This window comes from Cupressus sempervirens, chromosome 10, assembly GCF_028749045.1.
Source record: "Cupressus sempervirens isolate cs-2001-9-10 chromosome 10, ASM2874904v1, whole genome shotgun sequence".
NCBI classification, from domain to species: domain Eukaryota; kingdom Viridiplantae; phylum Streptophyta; class Pinopsida; order Cupressales; family Cupressaceae; genus Cupressus; species Cupressus sempervirens.
In genome coordinates, this window is record NC_143127.1 from 389,161,843 (window position 1) to 389,180,161 (window position 18,319).

The window sequence follows — 18,319 nt, forward strand, 5'->3', positions numbered from 1 at the left end:
TGCATGGGAAAGTCCTAACCACTAACAACCTAAGAAAAAAGGGATTCCAATTACCCAATAGATGCTATCTTTGTAAAGAAGAGGAAGAAAGTATCCCCCATCTATTCTTGGAATGTATTTTTTCTATTAACATCTGGGGAAGGTTGATTCAAAAGCTAGAGATGGTATGGGTGTTCCATAAGGGGATTGATCAATATGCTAAGAATTGGAAATGCCTATTTCTACGCTCTCTCCTTATCCGAATGTGGAAAGTGATCCCCCCCATGTCTTTTGGGGTATTTGGAAGGAGAAAGATAATAGGGTCTTCAAAAATGAAGAAAGAAGTCAGGAGATTGTTACTGGTTTGATCTTCAAGCTGATTGATGAGAATATGCATCATTGTAAGTGGTGAAAACCATTGGTTCCTCCCATTATGACTGAAAAAATGATTGCTAGGAGTTGGAATCTTGAGGAAGGATTCATGCAGGTTGACAACTTCAAAAAACTAGCAAGTACAAGGACAAGATGGAGCCCCCCTAAGGAGAGTTGGGTTAAACTTAACTTTGATGGAGTGACGAGAAGGGAGGGTTCCATAGGAGGGGGCATGGTTAGAGGTAGTAATGGTAGAATATTGCTAGTGTATGATGGTAATCTAGGGAAAGCCTCAAATAATGTTGCAGAGGCTATGGCTCTCCTTTGGGGTTTGAAATTGGTTATTAGTGTTGGTTGGGAGAATGGGATGATTCAAAGTAGACTCGAAGATAGTCATAGAAATAGTGAAAGGCAACATGAAGAATGGTTGGGCAATCAAAAGGGTGATTGAAGAAACTTGGCATTTATTAACTATCCTAAAAAGATATGAGCTACAATATATTTATTGGGAGGGCAATGCGGTGGTAGAAGTGATGGCGACATTGGGTCTAAAAGTGCATGACTTATGTTGCTACAGAGGTATTGGAGTGTTACCAAATTTGGTAATACTTTTAGTGAATAAAGACAATTTCCCATGATTGGGTCTATTTGGATAGGTTATATGGGTCTTAGTGTGGTAAAAGTACAAAGTTGTGTCACCCTTCAAGCTGACTTATTAGAACAACTGAATTTGAGTATTTCTATTAAAAAAAACATTTTTTTTCAAACATATGATCTTCATAAAATTATTCTAGCAAAGTTATATATGGTCTCACACTTTCCAATTAGAAATGTCTATTAAATTCATGTTTTGTACTAGTTAGTGTCCAATTACTAAAAAAATACAATTATTTCAGAAAATTGATGTTTCAAAAACTCTTACTATTTATTATGATATATTTTTAATAACATATAAACACCATTTTATAGAGCTCAAAGTCAAGACTATTATCATATAGAGTTCATAGTGTTTTAATTAGATATAGTATATTGTAATTAAAAAATTCTACAAGTACATATTTAAACACTTGAGAAGACGTTGATTTTGAGAAAGAGAAAAATTTAAATATTATCAAAAAAAATTAAAATTTATATGATGTTCTAGAGGAGAGAGTCCTCTTCCAAAATCTATATTTTTTCTTTTGGTTGGAATAGTTTTATTTCAAAAAATGTGGTGGGAGATGAAAACTATCAATTTAAATAAGTTGAAATTCGAATCGTTATAAAAGAGAAAATATAGATCTAAAGCCCATTTTTATTTTTGATTATTCTAGCTACCTATATTATCAATAACATAATTTTAAGATCAAAGAGAAATAAGTCTATTTCCATATAGGTTTGTGGTGGGAACTAGACCCTTAATTTCCAACATTTTTCAGCAACTAAAATTTATCTTTAAAAAATGGGAAAATATACAATTTCTTATTCCAAATAATTATTAAAAATTATAATCCTAAAATTCATCCATTTCTACACATTTCATTATTTTACTTCATTTTAAAATTCTAAATAATAATACCATTTTTATGTCATTGAATGTGAACAAGTACACTTTTGTTAGCCTTTTCCTTTGTAAAAGGTTGACACAGGTTTGTGATTTTACCTAGTGACAATTAAGTGTTGAGTCAATTAATGGGGCTAGTTCACTATGCACAGATGGCAAGAAATGATGAAAAGGGCACTTCTAATAACAATTTGCATGGTTCAAAATGAAAATTAAATCAATGTACAATTCGAGTGTATTTTTTATGAATTACTTTGTCATAATTTTGTACTAAATGCTGAGTAATAATTCAAATTTTAAAAGGCTTCAGCTTCTTGGAGATGATAATATTGAGTGGTTTAGGGAAAATGGTAGTTGGCACATGATAACAAATCTTAGAAGTGACACAGGCATTCATGACAATAAAGGCTTCTATGAGTATTTTGTGCAACTTATTTTTTTACATAAGTGTGACTATGTTTTTAAAACTTGCCTCTGGTCTAGAGCTTTGAAAAGAGTGGAATTGTGGTGAAGCATTCTACAATGGGTTGAGATCTATTGCATATTGAGCCTTTGATGATTGAGGACAGTGCCCATAAACCACTAACATGGTACATGCTAAAGTAGGGGGGATTGGTCTCATTCATGGAAGCACTGAATGGTTTCAATGAGAGTTGTTCTTAGCAATTTGTGGATTCATGGGATGATAGAAAGGTGATGGTTAATGATATTATATTTCAGGTGTTAGAGGAAATTATTTCTTTGGCGATGAGCCTTGTAATGAAAGGGCAAAAATGGTAGAAGGTGACTAGGGTAGCATACGAGGCCAATCTAAACTGCTTCTTTCAGGAGACTAAAGAATTAATTTTCCATCATGCTAGATTTCTATGAGAAAAGATTTCAGAGCCATGGAATGAAGTTTGTATGGTGCTGATGAAATATCTCACCCTGGAAGGCAGGTATGGTGTGTGCAACTATCACCATTTTCCCCTCCTAAATCATTCCCACCATCATGATTATATTTCTATTTCTTTCTTCCTGTTACATGAATTAGTTGATGCTATGTCTAACATTAGGGAAAAGATGAAAAAGGTGGTTAATTTTATAATCCTTCACCAGGTTTTGATGTTTTTCCTTTATCAAATCCATTTGGCCTTGTTAACCCCTAGGATTGTGGAGGTTGATATCTTGACTCTTCATAACCCCTACCCCCACCATATTCCTCTAAGAATTATAGGTCCTAGAGCCCCTACCCCCAACCATCACCAAGTGGGTCCCGTAAGGAGAGAAAAATTACCCCTCCTTGAAAAAAAACTAAAAATGGAGAAAGGGAAGGAGAAGGAGTTGGTGGATTTGGAAGAAGAGATTAGAGGGGGTAGATAAAGATTTGGAACAATAGAGAAAATGAATGCCAAAGGAAAATAAGGACCACTTCTTTGTAGGAGGAGGATTCAAATTCTAAAGAGACGATACACCCCAAACAAAGAGTGAAATAGAAAATGTCAAACTATGGCTTGGGGAATCAAGTTGATAAGGAGGTGGAAATTTTGAACTCTTCTATGTTGGGCTCTGCGGTGGAGATAAGGGGAACAAAGAGATTACCCACATCTCCTTTTCTATTACCATGGGAAGGGTGGACCTCTCGCAAGATCAATTTCTAGAAACGGTGGAAAGAGCCCCCTCCCCTACAAGGGTGTCATCTTTGGCTAGGGTGATAACTAAAGAAAACATTTCTTCTAATCCCCTAGTTTTGTAGGATAACAAGGACATGGTGAAGGGCAATTTAGGTGGTAAGTTGGAGGATACAAAGGAGACCCACAATTTAGAGGTTAAAGACCTGAGAGAGAGGATGTTGGCTCCAGAGGAGAGAGTCAAACTTTTATCAAACTCACCATCAAGGTGACACACAGGATGATCACTACTCTGCACCTACTAAAGGACAACCAAGAAGAGGACTTGACTCAAGAGGACTCCAGAATACACTTTGATTTCTTGGCAGAAGATTCTACCAACATCAGCCTCAAAGGGAAGGGTGAGAAGAAGCCTAATTAGGGCCTACTCCTCTCTATTTTATGTGTTGGTTGGTTTGCTAGTTTAAGGACTTAGTCTATTTAAAGGTTGTTATGCCTTTGTTTAAAAACTCTATTCTTTTAAGTAGTACTGTTCTAGGCCATCTTAATAGGATGCCTAGTAGTTTTATCATTATGCTCATTCGAATGATGTTTTTTTTTGTTAAGATGAAGTAGGGGGTAATCTTTTGTTTGGTTGGTAATTTGTTGTTTTTAGGCTAGTTTATCTTATATAAGAGCCAACCCCCTTGTTTTGACTCCTTTATTCTTCAAAAACAATTAGAGTACAATATAAACCAAGATCCATGAATGCCACAAACGACGTAGACCATGAAATGGAGAGATAAACAACCATTTAATAGAGACATAAGGGAAAGAAAAAAGTAATTGACACAAAAATTAGACACGCTAAATTGTCTGTCACATATGGAGAATATAACTATAGTCGAAGCATTAAGAGCTCCCAATAGTGAAAAAAACAAATGTAAAGAGATAATAGAAATAAAGAAAAATATATAAAGGGAATCAAAGGAAACTTAGGAAATGAAAAATCAATTATAAATTTAAAACTACTTTCCTAAAAGGGTGCATTAGTAATTAAGTGGCAACCCTTTCCTAACACATAAGTGTGAAATGTGAGTGAGACCCTATTCGTATACACTTAAAATAAGTTATTATTTTTATTTTGTATTTGGATATTTCTATGGTAGTTAATTGTTGTCTATCGAGCACATATTGGCCCTATTGGTGTCTAGTTTTGGTTGACACTTTGCAACTACCACTTTTTACCCTTTCATGCCTTACAATCCTTAGAGCATGTTCTTTAATACCTAGAAGTCAAAACCTTTTCTTTAAACAGTTAAGTCACATATACATAGACTAATAAAATCCTCAAAATCTGATATATGCCATTTGAGAGATATAAGAACTCGTTTGTTTGTGAGAATTAAACTTGAATAGGAATTAACAAATTTCTAAAATTTCTAATTCTAAATTTGAGTGTGCGAAATTGAAATTAAGAATTAGAATTCATATTTCAATTTTGCATTCAAAATGAAAATTTGATATTCCACCTATACCCCAATTCTCTATCTCTCTGCCCAAGGAGTTTCGAAAACACAATTTGTCGGATCCGTTGCTCGTTAATCTGCATTTCCGTTGTTTCTTGATATTTTTAGAGATTATATGGAGGACAAAATTCAAAAATTTTAAAGTCAAGTCTATAATTATAGACCAAGTTCATCACCATATATTAGACACACATTAAAGACTTGAGCAGAGCAATGCAAAGAAGAATATTCGAATTCCATCCATTCGATCAATGCTATTTCTTGATCCCAAGGTACGTAGATCACATAACATTATCTATTTAGCATCCATTTCTTTGATCATAGAGTTAAAATAGATGTTTGTATCAATCTACCCGGTTCTATCTCATATTGACGACCTCATCTAAAGTTGATTGATTGTGCGTATTCGTTTGCAATAGCTAAATGATGCGTAATATTTGCGTATATTTTTCCAAGCCTTGAGTTATCTTTGAGAACAAGTAATCTCATTTAGTTGCTTGGACCGGCAATGAGGTTGTCCCAACTTGGGTTCTAGAAAGCTTGAAGATTTTGATTGTTTATTCAAAGAAGTAATTTCTCCAACATAATTCCTTTATCAACGCGCAGTCAGTTAAAGTTGAACTGCAATGCAAGTTCAGATTATCTGTTGAAGACTATTTTTGCACGTTTCCAATATATCTGCCAGCAATTTTATATATATATATACAAGTTGCCTAATTAAACGGATGGCTATGCCCTGATCTGTTATCCGAGTCTATTAGTTTACAGTAGTTTGTTTATATTTTATCTACTCTTCACGCAAAATACAGTTGTTAAGTAGCAGAGTACTTTTAGTTGTATAACTCTACGTTTATCTGGCGTGAAGTCCTCTATATGTCAGAGGCAATGCAATACGTTTTGAGCATTCAATACAAATAAGTTTCTCTGCGTTTTATTTGGGTCTCTATCTTCCTTCATAGCGATCTGGTTCTTTCTATAAATCCATTGTTTTGAGACACAAAGGAAGCCCAGAAAGTAGTGAATTGGGATGATAATGTCGTCAAGAATTGAATACAAAGTGATAATATGTGTGTTACTCTGTGCGACCTTGGTTTTGCAGGGTGCATTAGCTGAAGGCGGTGGTGATGCTGGTGGTGGTGGTGATGGTGGTAGTGAAGGTGGTGGTGGTGGCGATGAAAGCGGTGGTGGAAGAGGTGTTGGAGGGAATATAAGGGGAGGGGGAGGTGGAGGTGAAAGTAATAGCAGCATAACTCAAAACCCATCTGTTTCAATGCTTGTTATATTCTCCTGCTTGTCCCTTCCTCTCATTCTTCATGCCCTCCACTTCAAAATATCTATTTAAAAGATTTGTATTCCTCATATCTGTGGCTGGTATGTCAGGATTTGTACATGTTTTAGACTAGCATTACTGCAATTAGTATTATTGTTTGGATCTCTCAACAAAGCTTTATGTTACAGTTATTCATTTAAAAACATATTTATAATTTGTAAAAATTTAAAATTATATAAAGTTGAATATAAAAATTTATCGTGGATTGTGGAGACTCTCATGGTTTTAATTAAAATTCTTTTTAAAATGAATTTCTTATAATTGTGTATAATTTGAGAATTATGTTAATTTAAGATTCTGAGGTTCTTACAATGAGGTTTTCCATTTCTTATAAAATAAGTTTTATTATATAAAACAATATTTTCTTTGGTACATTAAATATAAAAAAATTCTTTGGTGTAATATCATGTATTATAGATTTTGTTTGTTATTTTATACTATCATGTACGTCAATTTTGTGTATACCATCATGTACAATAAATATACCTATTTATTATGTATGTACATGTGTGTATAATATAGACACATGTATATGCATATAGATGTGCATGTGGTTAATATTTTAATTGTAAAATAAAAACTTAATTTATCTTTTGAACTGAATGTGAATATATCTTTAAGATTTTGATTCATTAAATCTTTATATCATCCAAGTTATAAATTACCAAATTGCACTTATATATATATATATATAGTAGACTCTTGTAAAATGCGTCAATCGATTACATGGATAAAAATTTATTTAATGAGACATCTAGAAAATATACATGAAATACATTGTGTAAATAATTTAGAATAGGTGGGAGTTCTTATAGATATAAGCTAATAAATTTTATATAAATTTGACATCATGTTTCAATTTCTATCAAGTAATTTTAACATAATATTTTGAGTTCCGTAAATCTTTTGAAGTGTAGCCATTATCATCCTTAAGGAAATTCTAATTTGTCTAGTGTTTTTTTGTAGACAAAGCTTCCAATGGAATTATTCGTAAAGGATATTTATTGACAATAAAAATATAAATATGACACTTTGTAAAACTTGCCCTTTCTTTTTGTAAATATTACATTATAATTGAGTAATTATTATTCATAATTATTATTTTATCATTAAAATTTTATTTGATATTTCATGTCATGACTCTAGTTTGATATTTCCTATTATTACATGGAAAAATAAGATTACCATAATATGGATAAGAATAATGAAATATATTATTTTATGAGATAAAATTCACAAGGTTAAAAAATTAATATACTTGATTAAGTCTTTCTATTGGAGTTTTTTTTGGGGCTTATTGAGCAATTTTGAAAGTTCTTTTTTTTTTTCTTTTGTTTCTTTGTGATTTTTAACTTTATTTTTTGGGGAGGAGATTTTTTTGCAAGGAATGTTAGAGGAATTATCTTGTTCCAAAACTTGGTGACTCTAGATATTTTTTGTGAAAAGGGTACTTTATAAGTTAGTTTGGATTTTTTTGTTTTATACTTTAATCCAAATTTCTTTTATTTCTCTATATTTTTACAATTGTAAGGTTCACATTTTAAATCTTTTGAATCTCTATAGATAAACAACAAATGAATCTCTTAAAGACTCCATTAGTTGATTTCTTTTGATAAATTTTATTTTAGAAGTTCTATTATTTCTTTCCAAGATTTTTTTGTCTAGATCCTTATTAGTTTCTTGCATGAACCAATTATTGCCTTATTGTATCAAATTCTCTATTTTTGTTTTAGAAGAATCTCATTCTTATTTATTTTTGTTTTCATTTTGTTGAGTTAAGCATTGTTTTTCTTTTCATGGTTTTTGCATTATTATTTTTTTGTTAGGTTAACCTCTTTAATTGTCTTACAAACCACATCATCATACTTGACCAGAATTTGAAGAAAATTAGTAACATTTGACAAGAAATTTGAAACAAGTTGTGAAAGGAAAATAAACATGTTCTCCCTTGGGGAGGAAATTTCATCTCCAAGTATGTTCCTAAAGCTAAGCACATAGTAGGGACAATCCATTTTGAATGCATAACCAAGTTGAGCATCAGAAAAATGACCATCAAAGAGGTGCTTCCATATTCTAAGTCGCAGAGCTAGGTTCAATTTCTTGGTCCATAATCCATGGTGATCTTGGGGTAATAAAAAATAGGGAAACCAAACCACAAGCAATAGAGAGATGTGAGACAAAAGATATCACATTGAGAATGAAGTAAGCATGTGTGTAAAATCCCACAACACTAAACCACATAATTATTATCTAAACATCCTAGTACTTGGTGAATGTAAAGAATTCAACTTCACAAACTAAATTTTTCTTGGCACAAGAGGATGTTGAGTAACAATTTTTCTCGGTACAAGAGGGTGTCGAGTGATGGGTAGATGGTACTGAGTAACTTAGCATATGAAGAAGTTGAGTGATCCCAGTAGTAAAGGAAACTTGAGATAGAGGATGTCGAGTGAGCTCAGTCAATAAAGAAGAGTAGAGCTTGCTAGGCTCAACACCTAACTTGCAAAAGGACCGAGTGAGCTCGATCGACAAAGGTACTAAGTGGGTTTAGCAAGAACAACAAGTCTTACATAAAATTGAGTTGATAGAGGAAGAACTTAGTTAAGGAGTGAACCAAGTGAGGTATCTATAGACATATAGTCAAAGTTTTTTCCACCATTAAAACATAGAGAAGGTAACAAAAAATCTTGCAAGTATGAACTTCTCGAACACTAAACACCATGAAAAGATAAATAGAAAAGAGACAACAATGAGCCAACACAACTGGATCGATTAGTATGCTTGATTTCTTGCTTTCTATCCAACTAGGTTAAAACTATTACAAAATCTAGGAGCATTTTGCTTCAACTAGAAACTACATAAAACTTCAACTGATAAAACTTAAACTTAAACTTACAATAAAGGCTACATAAAATTATCCCTAGAGAAATCAGTTCTTCTCAAGACAAACGAAAATGAACTTACAAAATGACAGAGAGATTCAACATGTGATGTGAAACTGAACCTTCCTTCTATCCTCTGAACTCTGAATATTCTTAATCCTCTTTTCTGATCTGCTAATCTATTTCCTGTCTCTGCTCTCTACTCTTCTCTTCTCCCCTATCTTCTAACTTTCTTATTGAATGAATGAGATTCATTCCTTTAGTTGGGCTTCACAAATTTTTCCCTCTTTTTTCTAGATTTCAAATTCACCTACTGAGTTAATAAACATTAGATGGGTAGGTGGGCATTTGGCTCCAAGGGAAACCAATTGATATCACATCAAATTTATGATAGTAAAGATACGGGAGACTTGAAAAATGAGAGGAATCATGTTTCACATAGGTAAACTTGGATGTTCTAATTATCTGAATGTGAGCATCCCTATACTTACTAATTCATGAATAGCAATTAGTATGTTGTAAAATTAATGATTGAAGTGGCAACCCAGAAAAAAAAAAATTAATGACACTTTTCATGCTTAGAACATACAAAGGAGGGAAATGGGAACTATTTCCACTTATAATTATATGATCAGATGTGATCACTTTGTTAAGAACTTCCATTGTGTGATTGTACCATAAATATATGCATATGGAGATATCTAAGTTTTCATATGAAGAAGTCATATGGAAGAAGTATGTTGTGTTAGTGTATCCCATCCATTTGTATTGATTCTCACCCAAGCTTAGGCCCATCTAGATATTACCTAGTCTTTTATGATGACTAAATGTCATGTGAATCAACTAGCTCATTCTACACTTGATCCCATAACTTTGGATAAACTATAATTTGATACTTGTGGATAAAACAATTTGTTTTTATCTTATCAAAAACCAAATTTATCGCCCTTTAGAGGGTGTAGGGTAAGATACATTCCAAAAATGATTCCATGATAAATCATGCTTGGTTAATGATCTGAGATATTTTCTAATTGGTAGAATAGTGATGGATGCATGTTGAAGTAATTATACTTGAATCCCCTTCTAAGTGAACATTGCAAAAATTCATTTATATTTGGGAAGAACAAGCTCATAAAGTGCTTGAGCCTCTATCGCATTGTTTGTACCTATACAAATGGATGAATATTTCAAGGCCAATAGCTTACCCCATTGATCTCTTATGCTCATTCTTATCCCCAAACCAAAACATGTTTGGGAAAGCCATATGCATGCCGAGCATACAAGTAGTAGCTAACAAGTGGGCTTGAGAAAATGAACACTAAAAAAGTAGGTCACCCACTCATTCAAATTCTTCTTGACATGGTACACATTTGAATGGTTGACTAATGTTAATTTTTTTTAGTTGACCACTTGTTAATATTCTTTTCCTAAGTGCACACCAAGAAAAGCAACCTACCTTTGGGAGCACTACATTATTCCAACAAAAAGAGAATACCCTACGTTTAGTTACTTGTGCACTACTTTGTTGAAAGGTCTAGAATAATGACCATTATTTGTAGGGGGTCAAATATGTTTTTCCTAATTGTTAGAGATGAATATTTTGCTCTCTAACTTTTTCCCCAATAGGTCCATCTAAGATGTAGACATAGACAGAGTTGAAGGGTCTTTCCAAGTGACTTCTCCCAAGATTAAATCAATCACACTAACATAGTCTTTGATATATATACCCCAATGATCCTTCAAGAAGATTGCAGATGGGTCTTTTAATAAATTACAAAGATTCAATGGGGCAAATACACTCCATGAATCTTTTTAGAATCTAGTCCTTTCTCCATTTTTTACTTCCCAAGCCACATACTTAGTAAATATTTCTCTTTAGCCCAAAGTATTGAGTTAGAAGGGGGGTCAATGATAGTAATGATTCTTAATAGATCATATGAATCTAGATATTTTTTATGCATCCTTGAAACCATTTTGAGGTTGGATTGTGATACATTTGCCAAACATGTTTCCACATCAATGCCTTTTTTTATAGCTTCCATATGTAGGAGGCCTACTCCACTAGAACCCTTAGAGGAATACATATTAGCATGTGAAACAAGAGGGATCTTATTTTCCTCTGATGGAATACCCTTCCAAATGAATTGCCTAATAAATTTTTTGATCTATTTAATAATACTTCAAGGGACTTTGAGGATTGAAAGGCAGTAATTGGGAAAGGAAAAGATGACTATTTTATTTGGCAAAATTTTGCATTAAAGAAACAACCAGCTGGCTTCTCATAGAAAAATCCTACTTTTAATCCTATATATAATGGTTTTCTAGTAAGAGGCCTTATTTGAACCAATAAAAAAGAGGATACCGAGATAAGTAGATGGTAGGACTTCTTGAGGGAAGCCCAAAATACAAACAATTTTATTAGTAACTATGATATTTTTGTTGTGTGTGTGTGTGTGTATATATATATATATATATATATATATATATATATATATATATATATATATATATATATATATATATATATATATATATATATATATATATATATATATATATATATATATATATATATATATATATATATATATATATATATATATATATATATATATATATATATATATATATATATATATATATATATAGAGAGAGAGAGAGAGAGAGAGAGAGAGAGAGAGAGAGAGAGAGAGAGAGAGAGAGAGAGAGAGAGAGAGAGGCACTTATTTGTTGGCCCAAGATAGAAGTGTACAAGTCCATGGTATTGTCAGTTTCTATGGATTCCTTAACATTTGACACACCAAATAACATAGTATAATTAAAAGAGCAATAATGATTTCAATGGAGATCAATGTATCTTCTTTACACTCCCCCACCCATGCTCCCTTTTGGTGCTTGAAAGTAATAATTATGCTAAATGCTAGTTAATACCTTATTTTCTTGATTTTGTCTGTTGACATTGCTAATTATTTATTATGGTATTTAGATACCCAAAAAATTAAAGGAAGAAGAGTGGGAAGGAACTACTCTACTAAGTAAACAATGTGAAGAAAATACATGCATTGTATAAGTGTAACTCTTCCATCTAATATGTAATTATTTTTTTACAAATGTTTGACAAAATGCATAAATACTTCACCCTTTTTGGTCACGTAGATTCTAGTGTAGAAAAGTAGGAGCATATAGTGGTTAGGAGTCTGGTACACTATCTAATTTTGAACTAATTGAAAATGAAATGCATGAATTATGTCTCAGTGTCATAGTCATCCAGACTTAAAAGAATTTACATCTAGTTGTATAACTTGTAAAACCATAGGTACAAATCTACATATTTTGAGAACTTTGGCAACTAAAAACTCCTCTAAAATTATTTATGTTAACTAATAAATAACATCAGTCAAGCACTAAAATATTAACATTCAACAATTAAATGATTTGATCAAACATGACGTAATTTTAGTAGATATAGGAGACTTAGATTGATAGAATAATAGAATAATATGATCGCTTATGGATAGAACTTAATATTGCAGCTATATGGTTATTCATTGTAAAATACTATCTCAAATAATATCTCTATGCTCTGATACATAGTAGTTGGTGTTAAACTAAGGAACCTTCCCTAAAGATGCATGGCTATAAGGAACATTTTAAAGTCTACCCAGAATTCTAATTACACTGGAATACCGATGAGCTCTAATTTTTCCAATATTATTATAGCCAAGATCTATAAGCTCATTATTATAGAAAATCCTTTTTTGTGCATAAAAATCAATAGCAATACTCATTATTTCTTAATAACATATGATAAGTTGCAACTTTGTGAAAGGTATTATATTCCAAAAAATAACTACAAAGCTTAAATGTAACTGCTATCAAATGAGAAGACCACATTATATCACATGTTGTGGCTTGAAATAGTAGATGGACTTACAAGACAAGTCTTTTTTGTGTTTGTATTTTTAGGCTAATTTTTAATTGATTCCATTTCTTCAATATTTACACATACACAATAGAAAAAATAATATTACTAATGGCAAGGGGAAATACAAAAAAATGGTGTGAGATTTTGTTTCCCTCAAGTTGTGCTTTTTTCACAATATCAAATACTAAAAGTTGAAATGGTTAATTTGATTTTAACTTGTGATTTAGTAGAAATCTCATTAACTATTGACAGTTATTCATGATACCAAAAAGAATTTATGGTTCAAAATGAATATTATCAATGGTAAAAATAACTATGTTTGAGAATAGTATATGATGTTCAAAAAAAATTATAGGTTTTGTAGAGTTCGATAGAGATGCATGTTAGCAAGATTAAGAAAGATTTTACTGTTGAGACTTCAAAAATGGCTGGGATACAAAAGATATTAACAAGTTTGTCCATTGAGAGTGTGTAGGTGATTGATCAAAAGAATATGAACTTATTACATGCACGATGAACTATGAAAATTATTTAGGGAAATTTAAACTAACCTTGATCTTCTCTTGAATCAATTAGTAACTTTAAGGCATTGATGGAATATGTGAATGATATAGTATAGATCCTACATAGATCTAAAAGTATAAGATTAAAATGATGAAAAGTTAAGAAGATGCTAGAATTGGAATGAGGAAAACTCAGGTTTGAATGAAGAGCATGCCATTTATTATTAGGAAGAGGAAAAATCCCTCTTATGAAATTTAACATTAATAAAACCAAAATGAAATGTGATGAATATCCCTAGCTCCACACTATCCCCTTGCTATCACTCTGACAACTTCAATGGAGAGATTCATATGCCCCACCTTGAGCACCTTCATGGTCAATCCCCACTTGGCCAATAAATACATTTGAGAAAGAGACATGCGTTTTGCATACCTAAAATTCTATAGGACCACTAAATTTAGGGATATAGCCCATAAATGACAAATGACCTCTGCAAGAAGGCCTCTACCCTTGCTATATGTTTACTAACCCTAATGACTATGACAGAAACCCCTTACTCTAGAATAAATGTAAGGGGCTAGGCTACTATTGCTAAAAAAATACATCTATGAAAAAACCCTATTTAGATGTTACTCCAGTGAATATAATTTTATTCAGCAGTCTTTCACTTTTCCTCTAAAAAATAACTTTGCCTACCTTTCTCAGCTTCTTGTCACATAAATGAAAATGCATGAATAGGTTTTTTGTCTCAATTTTTAATTTAAGATGCTAATAATGATTTTAATTTTAAATTTTAATAACTAAAATGATAATTATAATAGAACATAATTTCATGATAGGATTTTCAAGTATTTAAGACAATGGTAAAAGTTTTCCTTTAAAAGGTGTCTTAAAATACCTCTTTATGTAGCAGTGATATCACATATTACAGAAGTGAATATTAATTTTAATGACATAAATTTCAGTGTTGTCAATATGAGGAGAGAACATTTCAATAGTGTGATTCCCCAAGATGTTGTATCTTGATGGGAATGATGAATATAATATTGCTCCCCTCTTTCAATAGGTTGAATTTGTAGTGTGTAATCTTATGTGAGACTTGGTTAGTTATACTTTTTATTTCACTAATATTAGCATTCTCTATTAAATCAAATGGGCTAGATTAATTTAGGTCCATACCCAACATTTTCCTTGTTTATGGAATTTGAAGCAAAATCAAATATCAGAAGGGAAATAGATGTGCTTTTCCTATGACTAGAAGATTTTCCTAGCATAAAATATGTATTACATACAACAAAATGCAAAACAATACATCGTCTCTTTTGAGGATAACTTGATTTCAAACAAGAATGAATGCAAAAACTTGTTCAATGCATTCATCGAAATGAGAAGTGATTCAATATACAGTTACATGTTTGAAAACTGTAATGCAGAGTTCGTTGGGTGCTGCTCTATTGATGTAATCTCAAAGAGTCGGGGATTGAGGCAAGAATCTATTGATGTAACCACCGGTAGTTGGTCTTGTGCTGCTCATGATGTTCTGGACGGAGGCTGCGTCCAATATTTGGCGTCTGGACCGGATTTGATGAGGCCCTTGTTCTCCCGCTGCCACCATTTCGGGGAATCTCGTACTTGTCGCGCAACAAGTCGCAGCTCTTGTTGACGAGAGCGTGGTCTCTTCCGCTCCAAGACAATTTGCTTCCAGCTGCAGTAGTGCAGCCGTCGAGTAGATGCAAGTAAAGCTCCAAGTTATGAAAGTAGGCAATGTTATGGGTGTCCTTGATGAATGGAGAGTTGTTGGACAGAGGGAGCTCCACGCCCACGTGGAAGTATGTCCAGGGAAGCCAATGCAGCCATCTGGCGAGGACTCCCATGCTCTCGTTCATGAAAACTCCGGGCACTTTGGGAACCACGTCTCGCTCGTTCACAAGCGCTCAGTGTTGCCAGATTCCCCACACGGGCAGAGGCAAAGGCAAAGACGGTGACAGGAATATTATTGTCTTGCTTCTTAGCGCAGAGCATCTGTTTGATGTCACAAGCGCTCAGTGTTGCCAGAGCCGCTCCCAGGCTGTGTCCCGTAAATGTAATGCTCAGATTGTCCATCTCCCTCTCATACACTCCAAGCAGCCGTTCAAACTCCGAGACCAGCAGATCCCTGGTGCTGTTCATGTTCACGGTGCTGCCTACTCCAGATGATTCGTCCTCATCTTGACGCTGACTGACATCTGAAGTATAGCAGCTCAGGAATCCTCTCTCGATCAGTACTCCATTCTTATTGTCATTGTGTGCATCAATATGGTGATGGTTATGGTATTTTCCCGTCCTCTGAAATGATCTGTAGGACAATCTTGTAGGTACAAGAACGTCTCTGAGGTCTTCTATCCACTCTTGGGTAGTCTGAGTTCCTCTCCATGCAACCACTATATCTCTTCGCCCCAGCCTTTTTATCTCCTTCGCATCCGTGCAAACTGCAACGAAACCTATCCAAACACCTCGGTCCTTTGCTTTCTCGCCAAAGAGACGGTTCAGCACATCAGTATTGGCATAGATGTATTTGGTGACTTGGTAGCCGTTTTCAGACATGCCCATCCTCTTTCGAATAGGTCTCTTTTACTGTGATAACACGTGCCGTAGTTGAGGGAATAGCTTTGGCCATCAAATGCGTCGTAACAAAGCTGGGCGAGATCTCCATATCTCAGAGCTTCGGTTTTCAGAAGGGGATGCATGGGGTCGAGCAGACCCCTCCAATTCTGGGCACCTTGTACATACGTCACGCAGCTCATCCTGCCTTCCTAGTTTTCCTTCTCCTTCATGCGTTGAGTTAGTCCGGGAGGCGGGTAATATCCCGCACGTATTGTCTTCTTGAACCTCAGGCAATGGAAATACAGCCATATTCTTATCACCGAGTCTTGTTTCTGGGATGCAAAAACTCAATGCGTTTCAGAGAGAACAAAAAGCACAACTTGAGTCAAACAATGCGTTTGAGAGTGATTACAAGGTTTCAGATGAGCAACATATAAATAGGGAATCACAGTGGGCAAAGTAGAATCTTCCAACCAGACGTTCCCCTTCTTCAATGAATTCTGACTTGTCTTGTTCGTCGATTCATCCGGCAGCCTTGCTGTTTTCAAACCTAACGTTCAGGTGTCGTTTACTCAATATCGATAATCCGGAGGTAAGCACGCACGCCCCTCCAATCAGATTGATCAATCTCCTTCACCTCGATGTCAATTCAAATTGATTTTCCTCTCCCCCTTCGTATCAGAAATTCACACATTCATGATTAACATCACACGTCCACATTTCACATCAAAATTACATGTTTGACTATTCTGCTTTTGGAATATTCAAAAATTCAATAATTTAAGACAACGTGCAATTATCCAACAACATCAACATCAAAGTTAACTACTTCAAGTTTGTCACTTCAATACTAGCAGTCAAATTACTTTTCATCTTCTCATATAAAAAGCTCAGATTATGACTACACGTCCATTTGACATTAAAATCACATGGCTATTTGACTATTCTTCTTTTGAATTTTTCAAAAATGTAATATTTTAGGTCAATGTGCAATAATCCAACATCAACATCAAAGCTAACATGCAATTGCTCAACAAAATTAAAACTAATTTTAATGGTAATCTGAATTATAGGTTTAAATATTTAGATAGTTTTTAATGCTAGTAGTCAAATCGATTTTCATCTTCACATATTATAAAAAACTTAGATTATGATTACATGTCCAATTGGCATTAAATCACAAGTCTATTTGACTATTCTTCTTTTGAATTTTTCAAAAATTCAATAATTTAGATCAATGTGCAATTATCCAACAACATCAACATCAAAGTTAACTACTTCAAGTTTGTCACTTAAAACTTTTGATATCTAAATCTTCACAACATTGTTAACAAGACTAACACACACTTTAAGTATTTAGTGAATTGTGAGGGTGAATTATATTGTATAAGTAGAAGATGCCTATAATATTGATATTAATTTTATATTGTAATATGTGCAAATGTTGCCAAGGGTGCATATCCTTTTATTATTATTTAAAAATCAACCTAATTAGACCGTGATTTGTGTGTGTATTGACAAGATAGAGTACTTTTTAGTCAAACATATATTGTGAGAAGAAAATGGTGTCGATGACCTCTTAGCTTACACTCATAAAGTTTGTGGACTATATTCAAAGTAGATGGACTAAATTGATAGAACTATATAAATCCAAAATGGTGGCAGCGAGAGAACAAGGGACTTGTCAAAGCTCCAAACAACAAATGGACACAAACGTCTTGAAATCACTATAGGACCATCAAGATGATGATGATGACGACGAATGATTAAGACAAAGGAGCAATTCCCCCTTCTCTATTTGTTGTTGTTGTCATCTCAGCCACCTCATACACTGCTCAATGAACTCTGCATTACAATTCTCCAACATGTAAGTGTATATTGAATCATTTCACATCTAAATAAATAAATGAATGTGTTCAACAATTCTTTGTAATTCTATTGAATTTGAAAAAGCTTTAGATTATTCAAAACGTGAACTAAAAACTAACAATAAAAACAATGTTATCAAAATGCACATTGTATGTATGTACATTTGTGTACAGATTTTTATAAAGTCACCATGCCTTCTTTTCATGGCTCATAA

The 18,319-nt window shown here is 33.3% G+C and overlaps 1 protein-coding gene across 1 annotated transcript; it reads right to left on the reverse strand.

Moving 5' to 3' along the window:
* Nucleotides 1–15,420: 15,420 nt before the first annotated feature.
* On the reverse strand, nucleotides 15,421–16,242 carry LOC149534300 (galactolipase DONGLE, chloroplastic-like). The gene has a single exon (XM_089806005.1). It carries the CDS (start codon nucleotides 16,240–16,242, stop codon nucleotides 15,421–15,423), a length of 822 nt encoding a protein of 273 aa, XP_089662131.1.
* Nucleotides 16,243–18,319: the final 2,077 nt, after the last annotated feature.

Bases quoted from the DNA above. Each gene is read 5' to 3' on its own strand.
- LOC149534300 (XM_089806005.1), bottom strand. From the start codon at position 16,242: ATGGGCATGTCTGAAAACGGCTACCAAGTCACCAAATACATCTATGCC.